The sequence below is a fragment of the Mycetomoellerius zeteki genome, unplaced genomic scaffold (assembly GCF_001594055.1).
Source record: "Mycetomoellerius zeteki isolate Tzet28-1 unplaced genomic scaffold, Tzet1.0 scaffold275, whole genome shotgun sequence".
NCBI classification, from domain to species: Eukaryota; Metazoa; Arthropoda; class Insecta; order Hymenoptera; family Formicidae; genus Mycetomoellerius; species Mycetomoellerius zeteki.
The window spans coordinates 12796-34905 of record NW_017257255.1 but is presented as its reverse complement, the minus strand read 5'-3'; the positions used below and the strand labels follow the sequence as shown (position 1 = coordinate 34905).

General features: G+C 32.5%; 3 protein-coding genes across 3 annotated transcripts; all 3 read right to left on the bottom strand.

Moving 5' to 3' along the window:
- Positions 1-2257: 2257 nt before the first annotated feature.
- LOC108724109 (60S ribosomal protein L11) lies at positions 2258-3794 on the bottom strand. Its single transcript, XM_018450283.1, has 5 exons — positions 3774-3794; positions 3207-3380; positions 2976-3125; positions 2758-2905; positions 2258-2429 (listed from the first exon to the last, which is right to left on the bottom strand). The coding sequence occupies exons 1-5, from the start codon at positions 3777-3779 to the stop codon at positions 2302-2304; spliced, it is 606 nt and encodes a 201-aa protein (XP_018305785.1). The 5' UTR covers positions 3780-3794; the 3' UTR covers positions 2258-2301.
- Positions 3795-4937: 1143 nt separating this feature from the next.
- RpL11 (ribosomal protein L11) lies at positions 4938-6469 on the bottom strand. The gene is made up of 5 exons (XM_018450285.1): positions 6449-6469; positions 5844-6011; positions 5609-5758; positions 5384-5531; positions 4938-5103 (listed from the first exon to the last, which is right to left on the bottom strand). Exons 1-5 carry the CDS (start codon positions 6452-6454, stop codon positions 4976-4978), a joined length of 600 nt encoding a protein of 199 aa, XP_018305787.1. The 5' UTR covers positions 6455-6469; the 3' UTR covers positions 4938-4975.
- Positions 6470-10038: 3569 nt separating this feature from the next.
- On the bottom strand, positions 10039-20819 carry LOC108724132 (trafficking kinesin-binding protein milt-like). The gene is given in 8 exon segments (XM_018450323.1): positions 10039-12175; positions 12251-12493; positions 12683-12769; positions 12771-12832; positions 13016-13251; positions 13437-13812; positions 14341-14417; positions 20434-20819. Coding segments are annotated over 7 exon segments (2532 nt in total). The 5' UTR covers positions 14392-14417; positions 20434-20819; the 3' UTR covers positions 10039-10698.
- Positions 20820-22110: the final 1291 nt, after the last annotated feature.

Below are 22110 nucleotides of genomic sequence, written 5' to 3'. Positions count from 1 at the left end.
ATCAGATTTAACACCTGAATTTTTCGAAATTTTAATTTTTTTGGGTGTCTTTTAAAAGTAAACATTTAAATGTGTCTGAAAAATTTATTTTAAATTGTTGATAGATATTTAAAATATATATCATAAAAGCAATTTGCTCTTACAAAAATTGCTAGCTAATCTATATATATATATATATTACATATATACAATATATATATTATATATATATTTATATATATGGTGTGTAATTTGTAAATAGCTGGCAATTTTAGGAGATTTTTATATTTAAATTTTTGGGATTTAACAGCGTAAATTGTATACATACAGCTTGAATAGACTGAATTTATTTATAACTGTATGTAACATCAGTGCTCTGCGATGGTCATGTATTACGAATTAATATCACGCGTATCGCATAACTTGTGTGCTCTAAAAATTAGTAGATAAAAATCCTAGTTATATTTGAAAAAAATTATATCTAGTTATTGAAAATAATATTTCACTCTTTTAATAATTATTATGCATGCATTGCATCGTAATAAATATATTTCAAAATCGAGCAAAAAATATGTGATATATATAACAAGCTGCTAAGAGTTTCAAGTCGAAAATTTATCTTTATGTATTTATTTGAAATGCATGCCCATCTTTATACGAATGTAAAAAGTTGCATATATCTTTCTCGTTATTACATGGGAATGCTTCGAGTATAGATAAATAAATTTATTTATATATTTACCTGTTATAAATGAAATATATATCTATATACACATATACATGCATATATCAGGATAAGAATTATCAGAGATTTGTCCATCTTTTAGATTTTCAAGTACTTATGTACAAGAAAGTGATTTTGAAAGCAAATGTAGTCAGTGGAAATCATTTTCTTGTACATATGCATAACTCTGAATCATTCTGTATATATTATCTATATCAAAGTCTGGTGACATGACGTCCAGATAAGGTAACTGAATATGGAGACTGAAGGATATATCTTGCCTTTTTATCTGCTCGTAGCTTCAAGTTAAGTAGGTCATGGAAAGTTATAAAAGTGCAACTAATTATTAATGGACGTCAATGAGCACACTTCCTATGTCTTATAATTATAATTATTCATTTTTTATGGGATATTTTTGTGTATTTAAATTAAAACCAAAGAGTAGTGAGAGCAGTTAATTATTGCGAACAAATGTTGGTTTATAATTAAGTTTAATACTTGGCACCAACCACCGGATTAAAGTTACCTTTTGTTATTGAAGTTCTGAATTTGTTCAGCAATAAAAATATCGTAAAATTAGATGTAAGTGATCTTTTTGTCTTTTTAAATCCTTATGTTATGAAATGGAAATAGCATTATATATTATGATATAAAATCAATATAAATGGAAACAATAATTTCTTTAGCACTAAGATTTTTGTATTTCTGAATGAAATTAGTCTGAAAAGTGTATGTCTAAGGTGCCAACAAGTACGAATGTTCATAGCACATACAGATCGCTTTTTTAAGCAACATTCTCCTAATCAATGTTTTATAAATCAAGAAACAGAAATATATTGACAGTAATATCTACTATATCAAAACGTCCAATGTCAAGAAAAGAATATATATATATATATAGTTTCATATAATATATAAGTGCAATGATACATTTCTCAAACTCTGAGATTGTAGATAATATTCATTTTATAATAAAGTTCCTTTATGTGAGTGTTATGATTCGTTAAGCCTAAGTAACCTCGATTATAATTAATAAAATTCGAATGTCATTCCATCGAAAATAATAACAAATAATGCTAAAAATAAGTGCATTTGACACTTTAGCTGTGTTCGATTTTGCAAGTCAGAGGCATCTGTAATCATTCTATTAGTGTTCATCGAATTGATGAATACAGGATAAAATAATTACGGATCTCTCCGATTTGTAAAACCGAACGCAACTTTTAAATAGAATATGGGCGTGATTGTGTTTCTGATACAATATTTCTCGTAAATTTCATAATTACGTACAATAAATTTTACCTGTTTTACATGTTCCTTATTTTTACACTTAACAGTAAGGAACATTACGTCTCCTTACTTTATTCTCACGATCGTCAAGTGTTTTGATTGTACTATTGCAATATGGGAAGAAATAAAAATCTTAAAGCTTTAAATTAAATCTTACCTTATTCCTAACATCACAATTTCATAAGTAATTATTTGATTGAGCAATGTGAAGATGTCATGTAAGGTTTAAATATATTACTATAAAGAATATAAACAATTTTTTTAAAGATTATTTACTAAATTGTATAATACAAAATATATATGATGTATTATTTTCTTCCTGTTATAATTATACCATCGTATTTTTGTTGAAACCACTTGATTGCGTCTTCTTTGGTAAGTCTGTGTTGGAAACCGACTTTACCAGTTTTCCTTCTCCTGTGAGCTACATTAAATCCTGTAAATTAAATTTATATTTTATAATTTATACTAGTACTTATCCTTCATTCTATGAAATTTTCATTATTCTTTTAGTATATTTATGTATTAACATACATATGTAAATATTTATGTAAAATACACATGTAAATGTTTAATTAAAGTGTAGTCTCAATCAAGTAACACACCCAGTAAAATAAAGTGAGCATGAGTTGCAAATATGAAACATTTTTTTTAGCACATTTCAAATGTATAGACATCACTATAAAACAAGGATATCTATGATGCTAATTGTGCAATATTTTATACATTCAATAATATAATGAAAATTGATGATCATTACTAACCTGGACGTCCCAATACAACGTAGAAATCTAATCCATAAATACCGATACTGGGATCATATTTGATTCCCAAGTCGATATGTTCTTGAATACCAAAACCGAAGTTTCCAGTGCAAGAAAAGTTTTCTTTTTTCAATTCATATTCACGTACCTGTAACCAAATAATTAGAATTATAGTATAGATGCAAATTACACACATATGTACAGACTTGAATTTTTACCTTTAAGCCACGTTCCAAAATCTCTTCAGCTTTAGCGCCGCGCACAGTACAATGAACAGCTATTTTTTCGTTACGACGAATACCGAATGAACGTACTGTATACCGAGCTTTAGAAAATACTGGCTGTTGGCCAGTCAGTTGTTCCAAGACCTATGAAAAATTACTTTAAGTTTGAAGATTCAATTGTTAGAAAGATTTCGTTTAAAATAAAAATATGCTTGTATAATCTACCTTGGCAGCACGCGTCAAGCGATCACCAGATTCACCTACGCAAATATTTAGGCATAACTTCCGGATTCGAACTTCACGCATTATATTCTTGGATGCATCTTTAGGCTCCTTTTTCAGCTTCGTCTTCTTTTCAATTTTCTTCCCGGTTTTTTTTTCGGGCACTTTCTTCAACTCCTACAATTGAAATAATTATTCATCTATACTACAAAATTCATTATTAGATAATTTATGAACTAATATTTTAATCTAGCCAGCGTTGATAAAATACATTCTTAATAAATTATCTATATATTAATTAAATTTTTCTTTAAACAATGGAAACAAGAAACTATTCCAAACTTAGTATAAAGTATATATATGACAATACCGATTAAAACAAGCGTGCACTCCTATTCGTTTATTATAGCGATAGTTTCAAATATCAACGCTTTAATAAAAAAATAAACATCATTGATAATTCATGACAGTTTCAGTTATTTCTACGTCATAATTATATTTAACAGAAATAAATGATGTAAGAGATACATGCAGATTAAAGAGAAGTTTCTTCAAGAAAAGTAAACTCACCTCCATTTTGAAGAAAAGAACTGAAAACTGAGAGCTCTGCTGAATTGGCGCGAGTGGCGCCACTAGCGCGAAACAGGTGGAACTAGAGACCCTCTAATCAGAGTCGCGACATCAGACAGCCAGTTTTGATTGGTCCGCCATTTTTCAGCAATTTCCGCCTATAATCAAATATCTATATTGTAGGAATGGGCGATGTGCGTATCGATACGCTAAAATTCGTTTGTAAATTAACCTATTTTGCGAAAAATCAATTTTTCCAACCAAGATGGTGCCATTTTAAACCAATATCTTTACAAAGAATCGTTTCTTTTTTAACAAGGTTAAAAACTTCGTCTACTTCGAATCGATATAATCGATTTTTAGTGTTCCAATACGGATATCGCCCAAAGTATATACATTTGTATTATCGTTAAAATTAAACAAAACAAGATTAAACATTTTTAAGTTATTATTAGATAGATTTCTCACATTATATGTGGAAGTAATATTACTAAAAGAATTATGTTTTATCTTTTTTTTTTATCAAAGTTATGCATTTTTATGCATATGCATTATGCATATTATTCACGAGTTGTCTAATCTACTTATTTTACTTTTTCATTTCTTCAGCGATATCAATTAGAAAACATTCTCTTCTTAAATAAGGCTGTGTTCCATGCATTAGTAGGGAACGTTATTTTTTAAATAAAAAATCGTTACTTCTTGTGATTAAAGTAATAAGAGATATTAGATTAAAAAATTACATTATTCAATAATCAGTATGAATTGTAATAATCGATATAAACCTTAAAACTTTAAGCTAGTTTCTATAATTTATTTCATTGTCCATTTGAATGACATCAGTCTCAAAAATCTTTTAACCTTTCAATTTTTAATTATGTAAATTGTTAATCTTGTTATATATGTGTGTGCGTCATCACAAAAACTGATTTTATTTTTAATGGCAAAAAATTCTATCGTTTTTCACTCTTAGCTTTTCTTATTATATAGTGAAATTTTCTATTTTCACCATAAATATATGAATTAAATCAATTATGTAGTAAAGATTTTTTACTACTTTATTATTTTTATTAAGAAAAAAACGATACAATTTTAAAATGAAATACATATATATATATGCATGTGTGAGGCATATAATTAAATTGTAAATAATTATTGATAAAACTTTTTATGAAGAACGCATATATGTTACAATATACTTATTATTTTTTTCCAGCTATAATGATACCATCATATTTTTGCTGGAACCATTTCATGGCATCTTCTTTGGTAAGACGGTGTTGAAAACCAACTTTACCAGTTTTTCTTCTTCTGTGTGCTACGTTAAATCCTGTAAATAAAAAATACACATTTAATAATATATATACATTCATATATAAAGTATAGAAACTTCTAATTCATTTCTCTTTACTGTATTTACATAAGCATACATAAATATTTTAATATTTAATTAAAGGATAATCTCAATTAGGAATGCAACGAATAATGATTTGTCAGAAAATTGAATACCAGATATATAAATATATTAATATTACCATCAAAGATATCCATTATATGTGTATATATTTCTTGATATTTTATATATAATTATTAATGTACTGATTACTAACCTGGACGTCCAAGTACAACATAGAAGTCTAAGCCATAGATACCAATACTGGGATCATATTTGATTCCTAAGTCAATGTGTTCTTGAATCCCGAAACCAAAGTTTCCAGTACCAGAAAAGTTTTCTTTCTTTAATTCATATTCACGTACCTGTAATCAAATAACATATTAGCATTATAGTAGAAACATAAATTATAGGGTATCTAAAGATTATTTGACTTTTTCACCTTTAGACCACGCTCCAGAATCTCTTCAGCTTTGGCGCCACGTACAGTACAATGCACAGCTATTTTTTCATTACGACGGATACCAAATGAACGTACTGTATACCGAGCTTTGGAAAATACTGGTTGCTGACCGGTCAGTTGTTCCAAGACCTATATGAAAGATTATTATAAGTTTAGAGATTCTCAAGTGTTAGAAATATTTTTATTAAAATAAAATCGTACTTGTAAAATCTACCTTGGCAGCACGCGTTAAGCGATCACCAGACTCGCCTACACAGATGTTTAGACATAACTTCCGAATTCGGACTTCGCGCATTATATTCTTGGATGCATCTTTTGGCTCTTTCTTCGGCTTCTTCTCAAGCTTCTTTTTGAATTTTTCTTCTGAGGTTTTTTTTGTATCCTAATTAATAATAAAGAGCACAAATTATTAAAATCCATGAATTCATTCTTAACCCAAGTACTACTTGACATATATCTGTTAACGTGGATAAAATACATTTTTAATAAATTATTTATGTTGAGACTAATTCATCGAAGTTAAATATAAATGAATCAAGAAATTTCATCGTTGTGCAAATATATTAATGACAATGGTAATATGTTATGAATGCGAAATAAGTGTGAAATTACATGAAATCTCGTTCATTTGACAGGTACAACTGTTAAAATAGATGGCTTTAATAAAAATTTAATATTCTCGATAACTTATAGTATTAGTTATATTCATGTCACAGTGATATTTAATAAAATTAAATAATATAAAAAAACATATAGATCAAAAGAAAAATTAATTCTTTGAAGATTTGAGAGATGCAAAATATGTACCAGTACACTCACCGCCATGTTGGAAAAGAGCAAGACAAGAGAAAAGGGAGTAAACAACTGACAGAGTACCGCAAGACCGCAAGTGGCTATGGACAGAAAGAAACTTGAGAGCAGCCCTTCCAACCTTTTTCGTTGACGCTCCTCGTACACTAACGGCACCAACATAATTTTTATGAAAACTACGTATCACATTATCGACACTGTTGATAAATATCGAAAATTGTGGTTCTTGTCTGTGCTACATCCACAATTATAAAGATAATATGCAATTATAAACATAATATAAAATTTACTAAACTTTTTCAGAATTTTTATAACACATTTTGTTTCACATCATAATTAAAATTGTAATAAATTTAACGATTGGAAAAATTAATTCAGAAATATGGAATTAATACAGTGCAAAATTGGAACATAAATATCGTTATAAATTATAAAATATTAAAGTTTAAATTATCATTTTAAATTAATTCTGTTAAGTTCTAAAATTTTACTTCTTTTAAACAAATAAAAATCAATTTAAATACATAAAAAAGTATTATAAAAAGCTTATTTGTAAATATTTATTTGTGATAGATGAAAAATGCTGCAACTTGTAAGAGAGAAACTGAGAATATTAATATTTAAATATATTTATTGTTCAATTTGGAGGTATGACATATCTCTACTTGCCATAGATCTAATTAAAATGATTACATAGCACCTTTAACAAAGGGCTTGTTGTAAACATATATGCTTGTCAAACGTAGTTGTCCGATCGAACAAATCATGGCGAATTACGTACCGCGTGATTAATGAAAATAAGCTTACGAAATTCAAGTACACGTGCCAGCATAAATATATCACAATTCAAAATAAAATCTTGGATATCAAACAAAAATTTTACGCTTACTAAGGCCTCTCTCTCTCTCTCTCTCTCTCAATCTCAGTATATATAGTCTATCAGACATTAGTGTACACAATCACGTAATAATACACTCCTTTTATTCTTAGCTATACAACAATTGCACATTTCTCGAGGAAATATTGTTCATCGATATGGTTCTTTAAACATAATTATGAAAATTAATTTATTTGTTGCTTTATGATACGCAATCGTGTTTCCTTCTGTTTATTATGAAAACTGAATGCGAAATTTTTTTTTGGGTAATCTACCTAAAATATAGATTGTAATCACTCGAATAAATTACACAGAAAATTTTTTATTTTCACATTAAATTTACTTGTTATGCATTATCTTGCGTACTTTTTTATAATTTCTATCAGTTTTCATAGAAAACCAGAATCATTTTTCTTTATTCCCAATATCCTTCGTTGTTCATTCCGTTAAATAGTCGTATGTACATTCATTTGATTTTATCGTAATGTTTGTCGAAACAATGCAGCTCTTCAATCATGCTCAAGAAAATTAATCTATTGATTTGTGTGACAGTCATGTATCATTCATTTATTTTAGTGAAAACTGAATGTAAAATTGGTTTGGATGATCCATTTCATTGTGTAAAATCTGTTAAATAAATTACGCCATAAAGTTCATTTTCATATTTGTTTCCGCGCGTACTTCCTTTTACTCTTATATTTTATACCTTGTTTTGCGTAATGCATTTTCTCTATTAATTCCACCTGTTTTCATAAGAAATCAACACGAATCTATGTCGGAATGCTTTCCCCGTTATTCATTCTGTTAAATAGTTGCGCACTCATGCAATTTTACCATAATTACCCAGATAGCAAAGCGTGTCTCAGCAAAATCACACAAATCTGTGATTGCTTATGATGTTGGCAACTTGTCATAGATTTGTCTTCAACGATTTCGAATATATCGACATTGTAACAACATGCAGGCAACAATGTGTATATGTATTGCCAGCAGTTTAACAGCAAGATAGCTGCATCAATGTTATCTTGTGTTGTCGACAATATGAAAGCATTGCATGATGCTGCATATTATTATGGCAACATGATGGCAGTAGTGCGAATTTTGATGATGACGATTTTAAAGTTGTCGGCAAATTGCTGGCAAGTTGCTACTCAAAGTTATCATATCATGAAGGTATCAAGTTGCCAACAAATGAGGACTCAGTTGTTGCAATTCTAGCAACACATGCTTAGCAATGCATACTTAGCAAGCAACATGTCAGCAACAAGATAGACACGTTGCTATCTGGATATACTAATATTTGATCCTTATTAATGTCCTTATTATACGTCATAACGATGAAGATATGGTATTATTCCTTATTTAAGAGAGAAATCTACGCAAACGATCGCAATTAAAAAAAAAAAAGATTCTTAATGCTAAAATTTTCCTCTATCGAATGGTATATGTATATATAATTGCCAATATTCTTTTGAAAATAGAATATATATAAAATTGTTTTATTCCACTCTGAAAAACTGAATGAACTTATTTGCCAATACAATACAAAGCATGATTGTAATAAAACATGTCATTTCGCTTTCTCTCTCTCTCTCTCTCTCCGTCAGTCGCTCTATTTACAGTACATACGCAGCCATTCCACTGCGATTTCTTTCCGGCTAGCTCTAGGCCTCTCGAATGATTAGAACAATGCAGGGAGATGTCGGCGGAAATGCAAACGAGGCAGGATAGCTACACGTTATTTTCCAATTTAATTTATTAATTTGTACGTCTATGTACAAGGCTGCATCGAGCTAAACACTCTTCTCTATAATACACATTACATGTCCTGTTATGTAAGATTCAGACCCACTTGCAGGAAACGAAATTGCAATAAATTACGAAGTTACGCGAAAGAAATCGCCAAGGAAAAAAAGAATGAATGTGAGGCGCTTTACCACTGCATTTCCTTCAACTATGTACAGTACATATTTATAAATTAACGCTAAATGCACAATCTTCCGCGTGCAAAGACTGACAATAGCATTGACGATGCTACTACGATTACTCGTCGTCACCAAGCGTACGCTAAAGAAAATAAATAAGCACCATAATTTGACTTTGTGCTAAATTACATAAAATAATGCATTATAGTACGTTGCACCATTCTCAGCGTCCTCCCTGACCTTTGTATACTAATTGTTTACATTGCATTGGTAATAACAACCTATTCTTCAGTCATTAACTACAAATATACGATATTTTAATTTCATATAACTACTTTGCCATTATAGTTGCCTTAATTTGTTTTTTATTTCTGTTCCTTCGTATGTATTATTGGAAATATATTTCAATCTTTAACTATGTAAGAATATGAACTGCACTAAATAATCAGTATATTTTATAATATTGAGCGAAGTGTTCCCAAGTGTAAAAATTATTTGATCTATCAAATTTGCGCGAAAAAGTGTGAATATTTATCAACTATAAATATATTGATATAGTATGTACTAACTCGCAAAAAATAAATAAAGAAACTAAGATTAAAAGCTACAGCTTTTTACAGTTTGGGTAATTTTACTACCATACACATATCTTTTTATAAAAATGATACTTAAATATGTTGTTAATCTTTTTTGGCTTTTGAAAAAGAAATTATATACTAAAGAAAAAATTCATTTAATAAGAAGTTTATATCGATTTTCATATGTACTTCTAATTTAACGTAACAGACTGATGACTTATATTATCAATTATATATATCTTGCTTCTTAAATTTTTTCGTCACTAAATACAATGCGTAAATATTACTACGTAAATTAACTAGCAGTCCATAGATACATAGTCGAAGATCTTAATATACAATCACAAATTAAAATAATCTTTTGTCTTTATTTAAGCTAATGTTTGCAGATGTCTTCACGTATCACAAACTATCAAAAAACCCAGCCTTCTGTCTATTCCGCTCTTAATTCATTATAAATTTTAAAATAAAATTTTAAATGTATAATAATTTCGCTGTAGAGTATATTCCGCCCTTCTATATTTGTCTCACATTTAAGTCAAGATTTTTAAGTCAAGGATAAAACTTAAAATACAATATTTATTATATAGAATATTTAGCAACCTCTGATTTATCTTATTAACGTTAACACTTTCATGATTATTTACAGCGATTCATCACATTAGATTCAAAAATTGTTGTACGAATTAGCGAATACATCCAAGTCTAGACAATCAATAATACTGGCGACAGGAGCATATCGTGTACTAAAGTAATGCCGCATGAACTGAAATTTTCAGGTAATAAAAAAACGAGCTCTTTTTCTGCGAATATGTTAAAAAATAATTCGCTGGAATTGATTGGTTTGTCCCCTATCCCATTATAGATTCTACAAAATATTCACAATAAGCCACCTTTACGACCAAAAAGAAGCGAGCTTATTGCTCCCAATGCCGACTGTTTGGATTCTTTAGTTACAGGCGTCGGAATTGGTGGCTTAACTCTACCCAGATCGGGCCTCGTCGCTCTAGTACCCGATCGTCGTTGTCGATCCGGTGACTGACCCGTTGCTCTCGAGTTAAATGCATTGGAACCAGACACGCTTGGTTCAGGCTCCTTGCTGTCATCCCGTTTACCCGGCAATAATGATGATTTGCTCGGCGGAAATTCGTCACTAGTGGAGGATGTTGAAGACAAAGGAGATATTAACTTCTCTTGGCTGGTACTGGAGGACATCGAAGTTTTGAGGAAAGTCAATTGTGCCATTGGACTTCCAGTCGAACGACGCGTATACAAAGCACCTTGTAGAGCTAACGGTGAAATTGACGAGCTGGCTGTAGTGGCTATGATCGTATCAATACCAATTCTCTCCAATTTCTCCACTAGACGTATCCCCGTGAGAGCTTTTTTGTCGGAGCGCGAGATCGTCGACTTTGGTCTCTTTTTCTTAACTTGCACTGGCGCTGGCGGCTCATAACTGAAAGTACGCCTTAGTAATTCCGCCCCGGTGCTGAGCAGTCCCAATGTCAACGAGGCGGCGCTCTCCGGTGCTGGTGATGATGACCTTGTGGGTGACAGACTCGCATCTGGACTGTTGCACGGTGTAGCAGTCGGTGAGAAATTCCGATCGTCAGTAGGCGTGCCTATGCACGAGGGCGTAACGGCTTTGATTCCTCTTTCGTTCAGCATCTTAGCCAATCCAAGCGTAGTGGAAAACGTTGATGTTGAATTGCGACGGCTGTGCGTGCGAGGGGTGCTCATACCGGAATTCATACCACTATTGGGCGCCGAAGCGACGCGACTACTAACGATGCTTGGCGTCACGCTGCTGGTGGTATGATCATCCGGATGCATTACGGTACTATTAGTAAATGTATAAATCGAGCCGGTGTCTTGGAACGGTTTACCAGGATTAGTGTACTCCTCATCTTCCTCCAAATCGCTCAATGTAAACGTTATAAGACCAAGATCTTCGAGAGCACGACCACCTCTAGTCTTTACGCCTGGTCTGTCTTCCAGCAATCCACCTAATGTTGGCGTCGCCAGACGTGACCAATGATGCAACGTCTGAGAGCCCTCCATTGGTTTGACTATCTGCAATTTCTGTGGAATACGCCAAGCATTGCCACTGTTGCCGCTGTAGCCGCTTAGGTTGCCGCTACTGCCAGTCGACATAATGCTGTCCGGAGTGCGACAATCAAAAGGCAAGAAGGTTGGCGGGGAATGTAATATGCCACCGTCGTAATCGTAACTATAACCAGCACCTGTACTGAGACATGCACGTCTTGCTAATACTTCCGCAGGTGTCAGACGACGTATAGCGGCTTCTAGATCAGCAGCACCAGGAGCACCAGGTACACCCGTTCGTTGTGGTCCCCTGAAACGCAGCAGAGTTTCACTGAATATATAAGAAGATCAATTCGTACATTTTTATAAAGAGTTGGATACACACGGATAATCCTCCGATTCGATGAGCAAGGATCCTTCGCTCTCACTATGACCGGTAGAATCCAAACTGGGAAATGTAGATGCTTGCGGTCGCACTTGCCCACAACTCATTCGCGGACCAACAGAACTGCTGGATAATGTCGATGTCGTCATGGAATTTAACCTAGGAAACTGATTGGGATCCATTCCCGCATGTGTTGCTCGAGATGCTGTACGAACAGTCTCAAATACTTTCTTGTAGGTTGGACTATAGAATAAATGCAATACGAATTATTTGATTAACTGCTAAGTAATTATCGATACTATAATTATAATTCAAATATCTGAGAATGTATTGTGTGAGTGCATGTGTGTCTAACACGCACGCGCATGTGTATTCAATTAGTTATTTAATTTCAAATAATAACAGATTATTAAATGCATCTTTGTAACGTACATTCTATCACCAGCACCAATTCCAGAGTCAATGCTTAATTCTGAGTAAAGGGACGATTCCAATTCAGAAGCGATAGAATCCGGTTGTCGGCATTCCGCGTTTTCTCTGTTTTCGTAACTGTTCTTGTGTTTCGGCTAATAAGTTCACCACCTGATAACATGCATGATACAGATTTATTATTACGATACAATTTATACGAACAAAATATAATAATTCAGATCTTAATGTATTTATTGTTGAATTATTTTTCATTTATACACGATTCTCGCATAAAAAGCTTCAACGGAATAATTAATTAATCTATTTTGTTTTCTCATATTTATAAAAACATACCTCCGCGTATCGTTCTTTGAATTCGGCTAATTCAGCGGCAAGTGTATTTTGATTATCCCTAGTGATGACTAGAGTCGCTCCCACTTCGTCATGCTCCGCCATCAGCTGAGCGAGCCTAAGCTCTGTCTCAGCTAATTTTGCAGTAAGACTAATTATTTGCTCATGCTGCAGTCGATTCTCATCTTTTTGCCGCCCAAGCTCTTCCGCTATACCATCCACCTCCATATTGGCGTTTGCTGTTATTTGACAGAAATAATTTAACAATATTTTAGCTTTATTATGTCTAATGTTCATACAATTATTAATTAAAGTTATTTAATTTAGCCAAAATTATTAAAGCGTTATGTAATATGCAATATAAAAAATGCATTACAAGTAAATACATTTAAATATAGAAATAAATAAATATACGATGGTATACCTAATTGCGCTGCGATATCTTTTACAAGGCGTGCCTCCTCTTCTTCGGAATTGTCGGCATCATGAACTAATTTCACGAACTCGCCGCGGAGCTGCTTATTTTCATCTTCCAAAGAGGTAACCTTTCTTTGTAACATCTCCAAATTAATGCCGCGTAGGCCGGTGGGAGTTCCGGCTTCTGAGCTAGATTCGTCCACATCGTTCGTCAGTACCTGTATCAGCTCGGTCTTCTTCAATACTTCATGGTTCAACTGAGTAATTTTCTCGTTCGCTTCCTTAAGTTCACCTTCTAATGCGTTTACTGTGGTTTCGAGCTTCTGATTGTGTGCCAGTAATTCTTTGCCGATGCGCGCTGTAAGTTCCAAGTCTTTTTCTTTCTGTCGAAAAAAAAAACGTAGCTATTTGTCATTTGTTGTTATTATTATTATAGTAATTAAAATTTTCTTTATAATTATTACTAATTTATTGTCAAAATAGCTTTAATAATATTCTTTGCAAAGCTTATATACTTTTATCAGTACACTTTTACAAGACCTAAGAGAGTTTCTAATAGCTGTCTTTAAATTGATAAAACTTGAGTATATTCATGAGTATATCTTCTGAATTATTATTGAATAATTCAGGAGAATATGAAAAGAATATAAAAACACATTTCAAATAAAATTCTAATAACTTGACAGCAGCCCAATTATATATTCTTGAGTTCTAATTACGAGTTCCAATTACATAACTGTTTACAGGTCATTTAAATGGTCACCACTTATCGGTTTGTTACGTTTTATCGATTTGTTCCAGACGTCTCGTTAATATTTTTAGATACGGACATTTATGATTTATAAAATTTTAACGACCCGATATGCACAGCGCTTAGTTGCTACTAGCTCTTGCTTCCTGGTCAGACTTACCTCCTCTAGAAGCCTTGTAACTGCCTCTATATCATTATAGGTCTTTGTCATTTGGCTCACCCGGTTGCTACATAAGACTGTAACAGAATGATGATTTGTTATTAAAACTGCTGTGGAATAAAAGAGCTTTTTTTTAAAAAAAGAAATAACAATAAAGCACAGATATATGTGTGCAGAAAGGCCGGACCATTGCATTTAAGCTCTGAAGACAATAAGCAAGACTTTAATAGACTTTTTTTCAACTATTATACTTTTTATCCTCTCTTATACAAAAAAATATTACAATATATCTCTACTTAAATATGTTTTCGTATATTACTAATATAATTAAAGTTGTTACATGCATATATTGAGATTTTTTTATTTTTAATCTGTGCCTTTATTGTGGTATAATAGTCCACTTTTATTTAAAAATAAATTTTTTAACATCCATTTAATTTTTTATTTTTATTTTTAATCTCATAAAGTTTGAACTATTTTTATGTTATACATTTATATTATAAATACGTCAATTTTGTGCAATTTTTAATATTAATTCTATATTCTATCAAATATGAACCATATATAGAATTGAATGTGCAATGCAATTCTCTTCTGACTTGTGCAGTGTGCACACAATCGATGTGCACACAAAAGATATAGTATTATGTTTCTTTTGTTAAACGATATTTCGCGCACAATCCATTTGCGTATCGATGGCATTGCGGACAGTGATTGAAATCGATAAAATTTCAGCGAGTTCAGCATTCAATGTAATTAGACACGCGAAATTTCTTATTCGTGATGATAGAACTGCACCGAATAAAGTAAATGTCAACTTTTCTTTACTCGCAATATCGAAAAGTCGAATCATTATACTGATTCAAATTCTTTTACTTTGAAATATGAAATAGGATTTGTTACATACATAAATGGAAGCTTCATTCTTCTCGAAAGTGAGCTGAGTAACAAGATAATCTTCAGACTAGATCTTCACGTATATATTATTGTCTTATATTTTATTATCATATAATCGATTTTCTACTATTTATAATCCCCCACGCAACGATTTGAAACGTGGGTTATTCTATTTCGAATAAGCAAAACGCAAATCCTGATTAAATATTCATACATTCTTTGACGAGAAAAAAAAACTCGTCGATTAACTTCAATTATTTAACAAAAAAAAAGGATAGATATTTTTACTTTGATCCATATATGGAAATGATATTTTAATATTGCGGTGATTTACAATTAACTTAATAATTCTACACGGAAAGAACGGTTTTGTTAAAGTAATTAAAAATTTAAGCTACATTTAGATCCGAAAATAATTTTGTTGGCTCATCAAAATAATTATGTTAATACTGGTTACTAGAATGTCAAAACTTGCAACATTGCTCATCGTGTTTGAATGTCCTACATAATTATTTACAATCCCACAAAATTATTTTCAGATCTGTATTTAGCTAAATTTTTAGTTACTTCAACAAAATCGTTTTTTCCATGTAAGCTTTATTAGCATAGATATCATCAATTAACAAGAAAATACAGAAAAGTGTTTCCATTCGATTTTGAACTTTCAATATGTTGTCTACAGTCTAGACCTAAATAAGACATTCTTTTTTACGGAGCAAAACAGCCCTTTAAAGAAAATAAATTGTCTTTTTGTTATCAATAATTCTTAATATCATAAATTCCCTTCAATATAAATATTGTTCTGTAAAATATAATTTTACATAATTATGTTTAACGTTTCGACGATCTTTTATTTGAATAATGTAGTTTATTAACATTAAAAAGATTGTTTGCAATAATGCGATATATTTCTGATTACCTGAGGTCGTCAAATTAAAGGATTCTGGCACGTATTTCATACATTCGGAACAATTACGGTCTCGCAACGTGAATGCACTAAAAGTACGCGCGAGCATTTCTTCTAAAAAGATCCCAACAACGTGGGAGCTTCAGACATTCAAAACTTGGCCGGGTCCACTTCATGGAAATCGTTAGTCTCCATAAACAGTCTTGTTACGTTCTTGATTTTTTCATAAATTGTCGAAGGAATTCTAAGTACAGACAATTTTAATGCACTTGACATTCTCACGATGTTTCACTCGCGGCTTCTCTAGATCAACTGAGTCAAAAGTCTCTCTCTCTATAACATTACCTTACTCGTTAAGAGTTTTCACGAGAAAGAAATGAAACGAAATCTCAAGCAGCGAGCAACAGATACTGGTGCGGCAATACCCAGCAGCTGATCGCTTGTTCCGCGCACTAGACGGACTGTTGTGGAAAATTGTAGGTGGAAACCCACGATCTCGTGTCACACGCTCGGAAGATGATGCGACCAGATGCGACTTTAATGAGACTGACGAGAAAACATGGCACGCGAACGAGAGGAACGCGAAAGCGTGGAGACGGAATGCTCGCGTTGCACGAAAGTCTCTTGCATCCCTTCTATCGATCGGCTTTGGCGCATCCCGTCAGTCGGACCGGCCGGCCATCGAAAGGCGCAGACGCATTCACGACCAAGGTCGCTTTCCAAAACTCTACTCAAAGTCACAATTATAGGATAGGAAAATGAATGGGGAATAGATTAAGTCGAGATAAATTACTATAAATTCGTGCGCCGCAAACGAATTTAGAATGAGAAAGTGAAGACACTCGAAAGCACTTGGAAATCGAAAGGGATCAACTTCAGGAAGAAGTAGATGTTTCACGTTTTGACGAGCTTCACGTTTTTGTGATTTAGAAATCTGGAATTTTGGTAGCAGATAGTTCTGAACTATTCATTATTTTATTTCTGTATAATGAGAGTTAGTTGTTAGGGAGATTTAAAGGGATAACTCATTAAATTCTTGGTTGGAAGGAAATAGAGTTGGAAGCTCTATCCTATCAAGAAGATGCACTAGATTAATTGCGCATTAAATCCGTTATCATTTTATAAGTTCCAGTATATACTCTATAAAATCTTTGGTATGAAATCTAACTCTAAAGAGTGAAATCTCACTCTTAAAAATTGACAATTGAGCCACTCTTTTTCAATACTGACTCAACTGTCACTCTTTGTCACATTCTTTAGAATTAGATTATACTCCAAAGATTTTAGAGAGTACACGAAAGGAAAGATCTTGTTGAAGTATCTAGGATCTAATAGATCCAGATCTGAAAATAATTTTGTTGGACCAAAATAATTATGTACGAAGTTAAAGTATGATGAATAATGCAACAAAAATTTTGATATTCTAGCAATCAGCTTAAGTGTTTTACATGATTATTTTGATAGTCCAACAAAATTATTTTCAGATCAAAATTTTTAAATATTTCAATAAAATCGTTTTTTTCGTATAGTATCTATAATTTTATAGTAATAGAGGTAAGATGAACGCAGTACTGTATATATTTTTCATATCTTTATCTTTTAAAGAAATGTATTTCACATTTTGTTATAATATTAAATATATTATATGTGTATAAAAGTGAAATAAGACTACGGAATAGACTTGAGATTATATGCTTCGACAAGGTAGATGTTTCACGAGTGTCTTCATAAAGTAATTGGTTCATGAGCGAATTTGCAATTTTTTTCTATTGAAAAGATACTTGTTTATCGTAACAATACTGAAGAAGCGAGACTAAATGAATGTAATGGGGCACTTTCAATTCCAACGAGAGGCGCTTCGATACCCACCACTGCATTTCGAACAGATTCCTCGTCATCTTCATGACGACGCGGCATCTTCACGAGCGAATTACGTTAAGACACTTTCAAGGTCAATTGATCACGATGATCGATGAGCGAATTTGCAGAAAGTGCCGCGGATACTTCGACTTGAACGAAGTGTTGATGTTAAAAAAAGAATTAAAAATAAACCGGGAGGAGAAAATATATATAATATATGTATATCACAGATATGTTTGTGAAAAAATAAAATGGAAATCTTTGTTTGAAAGCTTTAAATTCCTCAAGAGCTTGAGAATTCCAATGTCAATTTGTAAATGTAACTTTAATATTTCTTTTTAGGCATTTTCTTTTGTATGTATTTTTTTATAGCGCGCCTGTTTCATAAGAAGGTGAGATCGAGATTTATGAAATCGTTTGCGACCTTGTAATATTTTTATCGTAGAACAAAATATAATAGCGCGTTTTCGATAGCTTTTATAATTCACTTTATGTAAAACAGTAAGATTAGAAACCACGGACCGTGTAGTTAAAATATTATTCTAACTCAGAAGGCTACGGAATTTTATTCTTCATGACAGATGTTGAATCATTATTTCGCTAGACTTAATTGAAAATATAACTTGGAATTAATATAAATATATTTTCTCTGTTGCATGAATTTACTGGAATTTTATTGCGTTTCGTTGCACGCTACTGTGTATTTATCGCAAATTAAATTATTTTAATCTGCACATCTAGTAAGTATAATCATCCCCTACACCTCTTGGATAATTTCCTACATCACGTTACGTATCGATGAAGGATTAATTAATCAAACAAAATATATTGATTATTCATCAAAGATAATATTATTAAAAATAAGCACTATCTTGATTAAAATCCGTTTATTTTAATCGTGTGAATTTAGATAACGACAAATATTTCACCTTTACTTATCGAAGATACTAAACCTCGAATTGTAGTCTGGAATTTATATCCCGCGATATGCCAGTTATTCCGTACGGAGCTTTAAAACCAGTCTGGACTCTTTTTTTTTTATTCACAAAGGGACGACGCGAACTCGTCGATCTGGTACGATCGGAATGCAGATAAACCTTCTCATGCCGGAAAATCATGAAGATGCACGCAAATAGCATCCTGCGTTAATTCGTTCGCGCATCATGTAAAAAGAAAATTGGCTATTTCCGGAAAAACACCAATTACCTAATACTTCCATAGAAAAGATACAATATTGAATTAATGAAAAAATATAAATTTTTTTCATTTTGCAAGTACTGACAGTATCCTTTTAAAATGTTGTTATCAATATCTTTGTTATAATACTGTGATCGTGAAATAAATTTTACAAAAGCGTATCTGTAAGCAAAGCGGTAGCACGTGCAACAAAAATAAAAATATTTTCACATATAGTAGTAATATTATAAAAAAACAAATTTGCAAAAATTTACAAAAATAAACATATAAAAATAAAGTGCGCAATAAATATTCGCAAAAAAAGAATAAATAAGTAAATGACCTCATTACATAGCTTCATTATATCTTATCTAATTTTATTGAGACTATTATTTATTGTCAGTATACAATATTCTTTATCTAACGTACGTGCATTGTACCATCTACGTTTAAATCTAAGCCGTGTAATTTCAAGCCATCCCTGTTGGACGTAAATATTTTCAAAAGCAATGATCATGTGAGTACTAAAGTCCAAAGCGGAGAATGAGACGTTTAAAACGTGAAAAAAATGCACGTTGAAGAGACAGATGACGAGGACACCACTTAGAAAAGTTCACACTGCGCCAGATACACGTAATTATTAACTCGTTAAATACTAAATATATACAAATTAAACCTGCGGATACAAAAAGTAGGTTTGCGTGCTGTCACTTGTATTATTATCATGGATTACGAAAGTATACCCCATAATGTCGCATCAATGACCAGAATACAAAGAATCACAGTGACAAGAGAAAGTCTACAGTTACGTAATTTATAATGTCTGCTAATCAATATAAAAGCTATCAAATATAAAAAATCGATTGGTCCGAGAACCACCTTTATCAACTTTAAGACATATGAACATATAACACGAGTTTAATATGCTTGGGTTTCTATAAAAATATTTGCATTTAATATTTGCACGATCCTCTACTTTAATTTAATTATGTAAAAATTGTAGAAATTGATAGAAATAAAGAAAATGCACACGGTATATAAACTGAGAAAGATTTCTAAACAATTCAATTAAAAAAATCGATTAATTTCCATTATATGTATAACTATTATACATTATTGATTTCTTGTTCAATCGTCGTGTCGTAATGTCAGCTGTAATATCGATGTAATGACGGACAATTTAACGCTGTAATTCTGACGCAGTGCGAACGTAAACGACACATCAATCAGGACAACAAAACGGGGTTACTGACAGGAAGTGCACGTGCAGGATGCCTCCGATGGCGAACCGAGGAGGAACAACGGCAAGCCCTCGACGGTACAGCCCTTGCATCCCCAGCAAGGCGCACTGATTTTCGTTGTCGGCACAGAGGAACCCGAGACGAGATAATTCGCTGCTTCGAACAAGGATATACACTCATCGTCGTCGTCACTGTCGATGTCGTGATGCTCGCCGGAAGTCGTCGGCGGTCTGATGTCATCGTCGTACTCGTACGGATCATCCTCCTGCGGATCGTCGTGATCGCGGTCGGTCTCTTCCGGCTCCACGACGTCCGGCGTCAGCGTCCTCTCTTCGCGAGCCGCGGTTTTCTCCTCCAGGGTATACACGGGGTCCGTGGACCAGTTCCGATACCAAGAGCTGTTGTAAATAGTCTTTCATGCCGACGCGCTTTCGCGATTGTATGATGATTCGCGTAGGGAATAAAAAAGAAAAAAATGATCTAACATATGATAAGGAACCAATTGTTATCTAATGCGTCTGCACCCAAATTGCAAGTAATAATTGTGTGTGTATATATATATATACTATACAGGGTGACCCATGTAAAGTGTTACAAGCTATTATCTCTGAAAGTGTGTGTCAAATGACTAATATGTTCAGATAAAAGTTTTATGACTTTGAGGAGAGCATAAGATGATACCATTTGTTTGACCTTGGGTAGCGTTGTCAAAGTGAGAGCAAGGCTACTTTGAATTTTTTAATTTTCTTTATATATATATATAACTCGAAAAGTACTTAATGAAAATGAACTTAATATATATTATAGTGTTTTGGAAAGCTTTTAAGGTAAGCTGCAAGAATATGTAATAAAAATGGGGGGAGGGGGGCATTTAAAAAATTCAAAGTGGCCTTGCTCTCACTTTGACAACGCTACCCAAGGTCAAACAAATGGTACCATCTTATGCTCTCCTCAAAGTTATAAAACTTTTGTCTGAACATATTAGTCATTTGACACACACTTTCAGAGATAATAGCTTGTAACACTTTACATGGGCTATCCTGTATATATAGAAATATACAGGGTGTTTCCAAATTAAATGGCAAAACTTCGGGAGCGTGTAGAGGAGTAAAAAACTAAGAAAAAAAGTCCTATAGACATATGCTCGTTTTTGCTCCGTTTCAGAGAAATCGAAAAAAAATGTTTACATTTCTTGCCATATCTAGCACCGACATATTTGATTACATTTTCCACTTTCTGTTATGAATTTGTCAGTCGCTCTTTGAAAGCCTTTAACAGTAGATGAATTTTGTCTTTTGCAATATGCCGCGTACGTATTCTAATAGTGAATATGCTGATATGGTTTTTGTATACGGTTTCTGCAACGGTAATGCTTTAAAGGCGGTGCGAGAATATGCACGACGATTTCCAAACAGAAGAGTGCCAAACCGAAGAGTGTTTATGTTGACATTTAATAGATTGCGAGAGACTGGATCATTTTCAATTCGACAAGAAAACAACCGATTTCAAGCAGCGTTACGAAGAGATTTGCAGGCAGGGAATCGTATTTTACAACATTTTGACAATCATCCTGAGACCAGCGTTCGGAATGCGTCGGCTGTATTGGGAGTGTCACCACAAACAATTTGGCGAACTGTAAAAGGAGATAATCGCTATCCCTACCACATTCAAAAAGTGCAAAATTTATTA

Bases quoted from the DNA above. Each gene is read 5' to 3' on its own strand.
- LOC108724109 (XM_018450283.1), bottom strand. The intron at 3,126-3,206 runs GTAGATTATACA...AATTTTTCATAG, and splicing joins GCTTGACGCGTGCTGCCAAG to GTCTTGGAACAACTGACTGG. The intron at 2,430-2,757 runs GTTAGTAATGAT...TTTAATTTACAG, and splicing joins CGTTGTATTGGGACGTCCAG to GATTTAATGTAGCTCACAGG.
- RpL11 (XM_018450285.1), bottom strand. The intron at 5,759-5,843 runs GTAGATTTTACA...TCTTTCATATAG, and splicing joins GCTTAACGCGTGCTGCCAAG to GTCTTGGAACAACTGACCGG. The intron at 5,532-5,608 runs GTGAAAAAGTCA...ATTTGATTACAG, and splicing joins TTCTGGAGCGTGGTCTAAAG to GTACGTGAATATGAATTAAA.